The sequence below is a fragment of the Myotis daubentonii genome, chromosome 5 (assembly GCF_963259705.1).
Source record: "Myotis daubentonii chromosome 5, mMyoDau2.1, whole genome shotgun sequence".
Classification (NCBI taxonomy): domain Eukaryota; kingdom Metazoa; phylum Chordata; class Mammalia; order Chiroptera; family Vespertilionidae; genus Myotis; species Myotis daubentonii.
The window spans coordinates 6,525,812-6,538,012 of record NC_081844.1 but is presented as its reverse complement, the minus strand read 5'-3'; the positions used below and the strand labels follow the sequence as shown (position 1 = coordinate 6,538,012).

The following is a 12,201-nucleotide window of genomic DNA, read 5'->3' as shown; positions in this document are numbered from 1 at the left end:
GATAAATAAATCCCAGATACCTGTTTCCAGCCTGCAGTTGTGGCCAGCCTGAAAACAGCCATCAGCCCCTCACCCAGAATGGCCAGACACCCCAGTGGGGACCCCCACCCTGAAGGGGGTGTGGCCAGCCTGAAAACAGCCATCAGCCCCTCACCCAGGCTGGCCAAGCACCCCAGCGGGACCCCCACCCTGATCCAGGACACCCCTCAGGGCAAGCCAGCCCACCCCCACCCACGCACCAGGCCTTTATCCTATATAATAAAAGGGTAATATGCATATTGACCGTAACAACAGAACGACTGGGAATGACTGGTCGCTATGACATACACTGACCACCAGGGGGCAGATGCTCAGTGCAGGAGCTGCCCCCTGGTGGTCAGTGCGCTCCCACAGAGGGCACTCTGCTCAGCCACAAGCAAGGCTGATGGCTGCCAGCACAGCGGTGGTGGTGGGAGCCTCTCCCGCCTCCTCAGCAGTGCTAAGGATGTCCGACTGCAGCTAAGGCCTGCTCCCCGCTGGCAAGTGGACATCCCCCGAGGGCTGCCGGGCTGCCAGAGGGATGTCTGACTGCCAGCTTAGGCCCAATCCCCCGGGGAGCGGGCTTAAGCCAGCAGGTGGACATCCCCCGAGGGGTCCCAGACTGTGAGAGAGCATAGGCTGGGCTGAGGGACGCCCCCAAGTGCACAAAATTTTGTGCACCGGGCCTCTAGTCCTATATAATAAAAGCCTAATATGCAAATTGTCCCCTCGACCAAGAGTTCGACCGGGCGTTCCACCAGGGGGTGGGGCCAACCTCCTGCATCCCCTCCCCCCCCCACCAGCCCCGCCCCAATCACCCCCCATCCAGACCGGCTGGCTGGACCCCACCCATGCACGAATTCGTGCACTGGGCCTCTAGTTTTATGTAAAAGAACACTAGGACCAAGCAGGGAACTATTTGGCCCAAGAGTCAGGGATGATATAGGATGAACAAAAGTAGGACAGAGATGCGAATTGAGTGATGGCTCCTTCCAGGATTTTGGACCTCTTGAGTAGGAGCCATGGGCTGCAGACAGTCAGGCCAACAAGATGGTGAGGGAGAAACTGTGTGCCTGGGGGAGCAGTGAGCACTCGGCATTGCAGGGTGCTCCAAATAAACACCTCCCCCTGTATCTCAGCCATTGGCACTCACTCACCATAGCTGGAGGCAAGGGGAGCTATTGTCCTTGCCCCTCCTTCCCATCCCGCACCCCCCCCCCCCCCCCGCTCCACTAGCCCTGTGAGTGCTGCACTGCACAGCCCTCAGTTCTGTCCGCATCTCTCCCTCCTTCTCCAGGCCCCTGGCAGAGGTCACCATAACCACTCTCCCAGGTGATCTGCACAGGTGTCCCCACTGCTCCACCAGCTTCTGTCTTGCGCCCTTATACCCCCTGCCAAGCCCATCTTGGCTCTGCATCTTGCATGATCTTAACAAAGGCAATCGCAACCCCTAGCCTCCCTACCACCACTGGTTGGAGCTTAAAGATTAAATCCTTAGTTGGCCTACCAGGCCTCCTGGTGCCACCCCATTCCCCTCCCTCCACACCTCCAGCCATCAGGAACGCTTCTCTGGCCAGTTGTTGGGAGGTACTGTGAGTTCTCAGGCTGTGGGCTTCTGAACATCCTGGGTTTTGTTGCCTGAAATGCCCTCACCACAGCCTCTGCCTACCCAACTCCTGTTCATTCCTCAGGGCTTCACTGGCTATCACTTCCTCTAGAAAGCTGGCCTTGATTGATTGATTGATTGATTGATTGAATTTTTACATTTTGTAGGACTTTTTATTGACACTCTGTGAACTGATAAGATGTAGATCATTTTAAGATATATGAAACTTGGTCCTGGCCGGTGTGGCTCAGTTGGTTGGTGTTGTCCCCTGTATCAAAGGGTTACCTGTTCGATTCCTGGTCAGGGCATATGCCCAGGTTGCGGGTTCACAGGAGGCAACCAATCGATGTTTCTCTCTCACACATTGATGTTTCTCTCTCTCTCTCTCTCTCTCTCTCTCTCTCTCTCTCTTTCTCTCTCTCTCTCTCTCTCTCTCTCCCCTTCCTCTCTCTCTAAAAGTCAATTTAAAAAAAAAATCGGTAAGTAAATAAAATGTATGAAACTTGACTGATATGGTCAGTTAAAGGAATAATTTATATGTCATGTGGAGACTATTTTACGTGGTTGGAACTAGGGTTTTTTGGTTTAGTTTTGGCTGTAGAAGCTGTCTAAAGATTATCTAACTTTTTTTAACTAAGTTGCAGTTAGTAGGTCTTCACGCCAATGATTACCCTGGGGTTTGCACTTTTTAAAAAGAGATTTTTCTAAGCAAAATTCCAATCTAGAATTCCTGCTCCTCCAGACTGGGTCAGGGGGCTCCCTTCAGTCCTTCCCCCGCCCACTTCCTGGAACATCACAGGTTATAATTGCTGGATTCAATCCCCAGTGTTCCCCAGTCCGCTCCAGGCAGCCAGGGACTGTGTGACTTGCCCAGAGAAAGGGCCCTGACTCCTGAAATATAGAACTTGGAATATAAAAACAGTAACCAACCTAGTACTTGCTTCCATCAATCGAGCGCTTGCAATGTGTAAACCTCATCTCATGTTACCTCAAAGCCATCCGACTAGAAGGCAACATTCCATCCATTTTAGAGATGAGAAAACTGAGGTCCATAGGAATTGGCCGTGGGGACACTGAGCCAGCTAAGAGAGCCATGCCAGGACTGCAGACCTGGAGTAAGGCCTATCTACCAGGCTGCCGTGCAAGAACCGTCTGTCCTGGTATTTGTTTGCTATTTTATTTAAAACCGATTCCCTTTTGCCACAGTGAGATGGTACAAGGGACACAAAATGCATGAGGTCACTTTGGTGTGCTCCTTTCCCTAATAGAAAAGCAGAAAACAACTCCGTACATTGTTAAAGACATGTGTGTCGGTGCACTGTTCAATCTGCACGCAGTAAGCCCGTCTGCAGGGGGTCCCGGGGGTATCTCGCCTCCAGGTCTGAATGGGGAGCCCATTCCCCAAGGCTTTCCGTGGTCCAGAGAGCGGAAGCCTGAGCCCATTACAGTGATAGTCAGAGGCCTGGAAAGGCCCCCTGGGGCCAGCTCACACTTGCTCTCCCAGGTGTGAGGAAATGTTGGAGGAAAGGTGTACGTGCCTAGTGAAGCCCCTGCCTGTTCCTCTAGCAGTGTACCTGCTGCAGGAGCGGGGACCCTGTGCCCCCAGCCCGCCACCCCCCGCTCCGGCCGGCTGCCCGCTGCTGCCTCCTGTGAGGGACACCAGATGCGAGAGAGGGAGAGTCCCGGCCCAGGCCAAGAGGCTGTCCTGGCGTGTTTATATTTATAGGAGGATGAAGACCAGAGCCACAGGGACACGTTTGGGGCAGTGGCCAAGGAGGAAGGAGATCACAGAGGCTGTGCAGGCACCAGGGATGGGACTGGGGGTCTGAAAGGAGGCCGCTGCCCAGGTCCCAGGAGGGCCAGGCATTTGGACAGAGACTACAGAAGGGACCCTGGTGTGCACAGGACAGAGGGCAGCAGAGAAGGAGCAGCCGGGGAGGTGGGAGGGAAGCAGACATGGGCACAGAGGAGAGACGCCGGAGGAAAGGAGGCCTGGGAAACAGTGTGGCAGGTCCTTGAAAAACCAAAAATGCAATGACCACGGGCCCCAGCCAGTCCGCTTCTGAGTACCTACCCCAAATAGTGAGAGCAGGGGCTCAAACATATTGGCACACCCGTGTTCAAAGCAGCACTACCCTCCACAGCCAAAACGTGGAGAAACCCAAGTTCCCCCCAGCGGATGATGGATGTGCGCCATGTGCTCTGTTTACACCCACACCACGTGGTCCCTCCATACAACAGACTGTTACTCAGCCTTAAAAAGGAATGGAATTCTGGCACATGCTAGAATACAGACACACCTGGAAAACATTAGGTTAGAGGAAATAAATCAGACACAAAAGGATAAGTATCATGTGGCTTCACTTATAGGAGGCCCCTAGGGGAGTCCGAGCCACAGAGACGGGGGAGTAAAGGGGAGTTAGTGTTGGATGGACACAGGGTTTCTATTCGGGAGGATGAAAGCTCTGGAGAAGGATGGTGGTGACATCATGTGAACGCACTTAATCCCACTGAACTGTAAACTTACAAACGGTAAAAAGTGGTAAATTTTCTTGTGTATATTTTGCCATAATACAAAGAATGACAAGGGAGAGGTCAGACTGTAGAGAGCTCCAAGTGGGCGCGGTCAGGAGACAAGGCCAGGCCTGCAGGACACTCCCTTATTCCAAGGCCAGTGTGGCCACCGCCGCTGCCTCCTGCAGCCAAGATCCTCAGCTGACCAAGAGCCTGGCTTTCGGTTAGCGGATATTTTTCCACTTCAAATTGGAAACGTCCCCACACCAAGACTCAGCAGCAATCCCTCTGTTCTCCCTTACCTGGTAAAAAAGACCGGCCGTGCCAAATGGTCCAGGGGTAGGGTTGCAAGGTTGCACACATAAAATTACAGGACACCCAGTTGGATTTAAATGTCAACCACTGCAACATCTGGGTTCTACCTATACTAAAAACGTATTTGTTGTTTACCTACAATTCAAATTTAACCAGGTGTCCTGTATTTTATCTAGTAATCCTATCCTAGGGCCCTCTTGCAGAATTCATGGAGAGGGACACCTTCAGGCCACCCATTGGGGCAGTCCATCAGGGCTTCCTGAGATCACCTGGTGCCTGAGGCAGGAGAGGCCCACCCACCCACTTACCTACCAAACACTGATCCAGAGACAGTCCTAACAAAGGCCGGGAAAGGGAAAGAGGGACCCCTTACCTAACCTCAAGGGGTCGGGATAATAGCCTGGAGGGCGTGCCAAAATTGGGTTTTGAAGGATGAGTAGGAGTTCACCAGGCTGACTCTAAGTGGTCTGGGAGAAAAGGGTCTCCAAGAAGAAGAAAAGGCAGGTGTCCTGGCTGGGAAAATTGACAAACAGAATGACTGGGAGGAGGGAGAGCAGGGCAAAGGAAGTGGGGGGAAAGGAGTAGAGAGCAGCGAGTAAAGAAGGAACATAGGGCCTGGATCCAGACAGACCTGAGTCTGAGCCTAGCTGGGCTATTTATGGACTGCGCGGCTCTGGGTTAGTCCTTCCTCCCCCCTGCCGCTTTGTCTCCTGACCCGGAAAATACTGCCCCCTGGTGGAGCTGCTGTGGGATACACATCTGCGGGTCTGGTGTCTAACCCTGCCTGGCATGTTGCTGCCTCCTGCGGGGGCGGGAACCTGAGGCTACCCAGGGGCCAGAAGCAGGAGGCGCTGACCCTGGAGCCTTTCGTACTGCGCTGAGGGGCTGTTGGGGGGGAAACGGCAGTGGAGGACTGACCGCTCAGATGTCCCCGAGTCCTCTGGTAGGAGGGGGCAGAAATGGGGAGCTGAGCCAGGAGGGTGCAGGGTCTAGTACTGTGATTCCTTAAATGTTGAGAATTTGTTCATGAATCTCCTTGCATTACTTTTGAGTTGCTTTAACAATTACATTAAAATATTATCTTGATTCCTGAGTTTTGCCCCCCCCCGCCCCCCTTCAGTTCTATGCCTGAGGCAGATGCCACCCTTGCCTCACCCTAGTCCAGCCGTGGGCAAACTACGGCCCGCGGGCCGGATCCGGCCTGTTTGAAATGAATAAAACAAAACAAAAAAAAGACCGTACCCTTTTATGTAATGATGTTTACTTTGAATTTATATTAGTTCACACAAACACTCCATCCATGCTTTTGTTCCGGCCCTCCGGTCCAGTTTAAGAACCCACTGTGGCCCTCGAGTCAAAAAGTTTGCCCCCCCCCCCCCCCCCGCCCTAGTCCCAGCTTGGCAGGGAGATGTAGGGTCCAGGAGAAGTGTGAGCCCAAACAGCCCTGCGACGAGGAGCCTGCACTGCAGCAAGGGCAGCCCTCCTCTGTGAGCGGGGTGAGCAGGCAGGGCAGGGCTACTGAAGACAGTGGGTCCAACGGGAACTCAGAGGGAGGTGGAAGCCCAGGCTTCCTGCCCCTTTCGGGGGGAATAAAGCTTGAAGGCCCGGGTGAGCCAGAGGCCTGAGGGACTGCCTCCATCCCAGCCCACCCGCCCTGGGAAGGCGCCGAGCTCAAGTGGGACTGGAGGGGTATGGGCAGGTCTGGTTCTTGGGCCTCTGCTGCCTTCAGCCAATGTGCTCTTCCCCCACCACCTGCAGGAGGAAGCTGGTCCTGGGCAGCTCGGGGAAAGCACAGAGGACCTCAGCCTGGACTGGGGGGCCCTTCAGGGCAGCCAGTATCTCCAGGACCTGGGCCTTGAGGCCCCTGCCCACCGCCAGCCTGGAGCGGCCAGGGACAGTGACCCCCCAAGCGAAGCAGCAGGAAGCGGTTCATCCTGCTCCAGTTCAGCTGGACCCCAGGGCCTGCCTCGGAGATGCAGCTGGGCGAGGTCCCGCAGCTGCTCTGACGGCTGGCAGAGGTTGGTGCCGCCACTGGGCCTCCCATGACACCCTCCCAGGACCAGGGGTGTCCGCACCGGCAGAGGCAGCCCCTCCCAAGACACACATGCATGCCCACACACAGATCCACGTGCTGAGTGTGTACAAGCCCCAAAGACACTGTACATACACACCGCCGGCAGGTGCGATCCCAGGTGTGCACACTTGCCCAGGCACACTAGGTACACCGCTGCCCATGTCACCCCCAGGCTCGCACATTCACTCGCTCTGACCCACACCTATAGGCCTACATGTCCGACTTGCAGGGCAGTGGCACATGCATGCTCAAAGCCACAGATGCGCTTGTAATCAAGACACATATTGCCCTAGCCTGTTTGGCTCAGTGGGTAGAGTCTGCAGACTGAAGAGTCCCAGGTTCGATTCCAGTCAAGGGCACATGCCCGGGCTGTGGGCTCCATCCCCAGTGTGGGGTGTGCGTGCAGGAGGCAGCCAATCAATGATTCTCTCTCATCATTGATTCTATCTCTCTCTCCCTCTCCCTTTCTCTCTGAAATCAATAATAACTTTTTTTTAAGACACATAGGAGTGATCGACTCCACACACACCACAGTGGCAGCCCTAAAGAGTGGAGGCGGGTGCTTTAGCCACCCCCACCCAACCCCTCCAGCCCTCTCACCCCAAATAGAAAGCCAGTCCATGTAAAAATGGGGGGTCTGTGATGCACAGGCAGCTTCAGCAAATCCACCAACCTGGTTCCCCCTCCCCCTCCCCCTCCCCCTCCCCCTCCCCCTCTCCCCCTCCCATCTTCCTCCCCCTTCCCCTCCGATACGGGAGATTGGACCCCTCTCTATGGCCCAGAGGGGTCATCTGTGGGTCCTCCCAAACCCCCAGATTCTGGAGCTGGTGGAGTGGCAGCAGGTGGAGACCTGCTGAGCCCTGAATCCTGCCCTTCTCCCCCCAGGTTCAGCCTCGACTCCTCCGCTGTGAGTGAGGGGCCGTGTCTCCCTCGGGCGCTGGCGACCCTTGCCCTGAACCTTCCTGGGGAGAGTCTGCAGGCCTGGACTAAAGAGTGTCTCTCTGGGGGCAGGACCCCAGCGGAGCACCCAGGCAAGGTGGGTGCAGCCTGCGGCCACCTGGACAGCAACGCTCCAGGCCCAGGAGCCGTGCTGCGGCGGGAAGGGGGCCTCGCCCATGGACTGACCTGCCATGGCTGGGCGGCCGGTGCTGGAGCCCACAACGGGGGAGTCTCAGCCCTGAGGTCGCAGCCCAGGCCTGAGTTCCTCCCTGAGGAGGGCCCACAGCAGCGGGTCCTTGGCCAGAAGTGCAGCCAGTTGGTGGGGGCGCGGGGCAGGGGGGACTCTCAGAGCCCTTGCAGCGGAAGGGAGGCCTGTCTGTGATGGGAGTCTGGGACTCCAGCCCACAGCCGGGAGAGAAGCCTGGCCCCTTTGCTCTGACTCTGACCTGCAGACCTACTGGTACTGGAACCTGCACTCACAGTTTCAGGGCCCGGCCCACAGCCCAGCAGGGGAACTGCCACGCATCTCTGGGAGGGTGAGGCTCCAGCCTCTGGCTGCAGGGAGACCCCTGCCCTGTGCCTGGGGCGCCTGCATGTGCTAGAGGCTGGGGCAGAGCCCTTGATCGGGAGCCTTCCTGCAGCCTCTGGGCCGGCTTAGCGAGCTGCTCGTTCTGCTTGTTCCCTGCAGGAAGGTGACGGCCTGGAGGAGAGAGTGAGGTCCCAGTCGGTTCCCGTGACCTTGGATGAGGTCAGCGCCCTGGAAAGCTCTCGGGCTTTGGAGGTGCCCACTCACGCTGCCCAAGGTAGCCCGGCCTGGGGTTTCCCTCTTGGGCCAAGCAGGGCAGTGGGGCTTGTGGAGGTCCTGGGGGAGGGGTTCCAGAGAGCGGGAGAGCCTCCAGCATCTGCCCCTCCTCCACCCCCTCCCCCAGGGGTCTGGAGCCCCCACCACTGCCATGGCCTCGCCTCCCTTCTCGTTCTGACTCTGTCTCTTTCGTTGCCTCCCTGCTGGCCTCAGACAAACTCTGGGTCCTGAGAGTGTGTCTCTCTGGTGTCAGTCAGACCTGCAGGCTACACCCAGACCCACCACTTTCTGACCAGCCTCAGCCCCTGCAGCCTTCTGCATAAACTGAGACATAGTGTCCCTCCTTAGGGCCACTGGGGGTTCACACACACACACACACACACACACACACACACACACTCACACACACACACACACAGCACTTAGCACATCCTAAGCTCTTGTGAAAAACTGGGGATACCTCCCTCCCTGCTCTCTTCCCTCTCTCCCCTCCTCCTGAGAGTGGCGAGGCCCCTCTGGCCGACCTCAGGTCTGCAGGGGGGGGGGGTCCCAGGGAGCCCACAACAGGGTGCAGGCGGGGCTCCTCACGCCTGTGCTCCCTGATGCTGGGCTACTTCCAGGCCTGGAGCCACCGGTGCTGGAGGGTCTGGGAAAGGACCACGTGGAACCGGATCATGTGTGAGTGTCTGCCCCGCGCGGGGAGGAAGCCCGGTGGCCACCGAGGGGCCCAGGCTGTGGGAGGCGGTGTGCAGGTTTCAGCATTGCCGGCCGTAAGTGACCCGGCAGCCACGGTGCCTCTCAGTCCCTCATGACCTCACCTTCTCCCAGCGGAGGGACCCAGGCCCCTCAGAGAGGTTCCCACCGGCCTCAGGAGGGGGCCGGGCTCCTGGCTAGGGTCTGCTTCAGGACCCAAGGCAGGTGCGGCCATCCCCGCTCCGCTCCTCTCGGGGATGGGTCTGTAATCTGGGACGACTCTGGGCTATTTTATTCCCACCCCAGGCTGATGGTCCAGCAGGTACTGCAGGAACTTCGACAGTACCATGGGTAAGTGGAAGGGAGACAGGCAGGGAACAGGGGTGGGAGGACAGGTGTGGGGCAGACGGACTAGACGGGTATGGGGGACAAGTGTGGGAAGGACAGATGTAGTGGATGGTTGTGGAGAAGTGTGGGGAACACAGGCTTGGAGGAAGAGGTTGGAGGACAGATGTGGAGGGATAGGTATAAGAGGCCAGATGTGAGAGTAAACAGGTGTGGGAAACAGGCTGCAGAGAAGACAGGAGGAATGGGGACAGGATAGGGGAGGGAGGCGGTGGGAGGGAGGCGGTGGGAGGGGAGGGGAAGAGAGCAGGGCCACCCTGGGGAGGAGGGAGCCGCGCTGGCCCATGTGCGATGGGAAAAGATGCATCTCCCGCAAACACTGCCTCCCTCCTGTCGGAACATATGCCCCAGTGGCCACACATGCCGGCCCACATGTGGAGGAAGGGTGGGCTCTTGGGCCATGGCGGCGGGCGCACACCAACCACAGACACCTGAGGGGGAGGGGCTACTGGGAGGGGGAGGGGCTGCTGACCCGGTGTCTGCCCCTCTGGTCCTACAGGGCTCAGCAGAGGGCTCACTTGTCCGTCAGCCCCAGAGAAGGCCCCTCAAACCTCACCTGGTTTGAGTTCCTGTCCGAGTGAGTAGCAGAGCTGCTGCAGGCGGGGCTGCAGGCGGGGCAGGGCAGAGCCCAGCCCTGGGTTTGCACAGAGTGTCCTGCGGCCCTCCATGCCTGGCCTGGGCTGGGGGCAGGAGCTGGGTCCCCCTCCTCTCACTGGAACCACCAAGGGCAACAGCAGGGGTGAGGGTGGGGCTCCTCATGCACCTGCGGGGGGGGGGGGGGACTTCCTGGAGGAGGTGACAGCTTGAACTGGGTTCTGGGGGAAGGGCAGGGTTCGCCAGTCCCCAGATCAGAGGATGGGAAGGGAAAACAGTGCCTTCTGGACTGGGGACCGGTGTCAGGTGGGGCTGGGAGGAGGGACAGTGGAGGAAGTCAGCAGGGCCAGGTCACCTCTGCTAAGCTAAGGCCATAGCTGCCTAGTGACTGAGGATGGTGCGCACAGATGACTGGGGCAGGCAGGGTGCAGACTGGAGGCGCAGAATCCCCTCCAGGGAATAGAGTCTGCCCAGCTGCGCTTGTTTGTCGTTGACCTAACAAGTATTTATTAAATAAAGATGTGCCTGTAATCAGGGGGGCCATGGCAGTGATGCGGGGAGGACCATAGAAGAGGTGAAACAGGAGGAGGAGGCCACAGGGAGATGGATGCAGGTAGATTCCAGGAGCGGCGTGCAGGCCTGGCTCAGAACGGCCTCTGACCCTGCTGCCCGCCCTCATCCACCTTCCCACCCCTCAGGAGCGAGGATGGAGCCAGCAAGATGGAGAGGAGTGACAGGGGCACCATCAGGGCCAAGTGCAGACTCAGCTCCCTGCGCAGTCGAGTCAGCAGGCACAAGGACAAGGTGAGGGGTAGGACACGGCCCCCTCTGCCTTCCTCGGCATGTCAGAGTGCCCCTGGCCCTGCAGCCCTGCGGTTCCAGGCAGGCCTGGATACACAGGCATCCTAAGTGTCTCCTCTGTCCCCCACAGGGGAAAAGCCCCGTCCAGCTGAAGGACAAGGATCAGGATGCTCGAGAGAGAAAGGAATGTGTCACTGGCCACCAGCTGCCGCGAGGAGCCGTCTCTGGCCACTCCCACTGCCCCCTGTGCAGCAAGCCCTTTCTCAGCTCTGGTAAGTAGGTGGCCCAGCCTGTCCCCTTGGATGGTGGCCACTTTCTCTACTTTTCTAATCGCGCTTGTGGCCGCCTTCGCTCTTTGCACTCTTGTCCGATTTCGCCCTAGCCAAGGGCGGGCTGGCCTTGGCTCCCTGGAGAGCGAGCACCAGGGCCGGTCCCCAGGGACAGGGGCCATTTGGTTAGCGAGGGGCCCAAAAAATTCCCTTTCAAGTTTCACTTTTGTCGTTGCAAAATCCTCTTGCAAAATGTGGACTTGGGCATATGTCTCTCACAGCTCCTTCTGAGGGCACTGGGCACGGGCCAGTCCAGGTCTCTCTCCTCGCGTCTGGCGGTTACTTGGCCTGTGGCTGCAGAACTGCAGGCCTCATGTGGTGTCTCCCCTGTGTGCGTGTTTGTTTCCCAATGTGCCCTTTCTGATGAGGACACTAGTCAGCTGTATTGCACTAGTGTGACCTCATCTGAACTAACGACGTCAGCAATGACCCCATTTCCAAATAAGGCCACCTTCTGAGATACTGGGGGGATCAGGACTGCAACCTATGAATGGCGGGGTGTTACCAGAAAGGGGACCGGCTCTGAGTGGGTCTGCCTAGGGCCAGCTGGTACTGTGCGGGTTCTTGACTTCATGCAGGAAATATTTCACAACAGGAGTCCAGGTGACGATGAGGGAGCGTTTATTAACGCTGGGGGCAGTGAGACAAAGGGCTTAGCGTAGAGGGAGCAACAGAGAGCCTAGACTGGGCTGGCCTGGCTCTCTGGGAAGTCAGAAAAAAGGGGGCCTTGGGGACAGGTTCGGGGATTAGCCCGGGGCAAGCTGCTGCTGCCCATTGCTCCCCAGGTTGCAAGTGTCGTGGGGCCCCTTAGAGTTTCGGAGATGCACGCCTGTGGGGGAAGAAGTGGGGAAGGAGGGGAGAGGGGGTGGCGGCGGCTGCTCCCCGAGGAAGAGCATGTGTTGGGTCATTTGTCTTGAGGCTTCGAGATGGAGACTCTTCCCAAAACGGTAAGACAGCTGTCCAGGTGCGGGGCCTTGGACCCGGGCAGATTCTGAGGCCGCTGACCTTCTGGGAGGCTTTCACCCCGTGTCGGTCGTGGGTAGACAGTCTGGCCTTTTAACTGGCTTCTCACAGTTGGGCCAGTAACCGGTCCCTGTCATAATTTACTAAC

At 57.8% G+C, this 12,201-nt stretch overlaps 1 protein-coding gene across 3 annotated transcripts in view; it reads left to right on the top strand.

Annotated features, from left to right (window-relative positions):
- Positions 1–11,132, top strand: part of LOC132234621 (rho guanine nucleotide exchange factor 18-like) — a 42,550-nt gene extending 31,418 nt beyond the window's left edge. For 2 of the 3 annotated variants that reach the window (XM_059695734.1, XM_059695735.1), the window contains exons 3-10: positions 6,212–6,471; positions 7,413–7,563; positions 8,155–8,269; positions 8,889–8,946; positions 9,268–9,312; positions 9,866–9,943; positions 10,659–10,764; positions 10,892–11,128. In XM_059695734.1, the coding sequence (XP_059551717.1) occupies positions 6,212–6,471; positions 7,413–7,563; positions 8,155–8,269; positions 8,889–8,946; positions 9,268–9,312; positions 9,866–9,943; positions 10,659–10,764; positions 10,892–11,041 (963 nt within the window). In that variant the 3' untranslated portion in view covers positions 11,042–11,128. Of the gene's footprint in view, positions 1–6,211; positions 6,472–7,412; positions 7,564–8,154; positions 8,270–8,888; positions 8,947–9,267; positions 9,313–9,865; positions 9,944–10,658; positions 10,765–10,891 lie in introns of all 3 variants that reach the window. The other variant, XM_059695733.1, reaches the window with a different exon arrangement.
- The last annotated feature ends 1,069 nt before the right edge of the window (positions 11,133–12,201 follow it).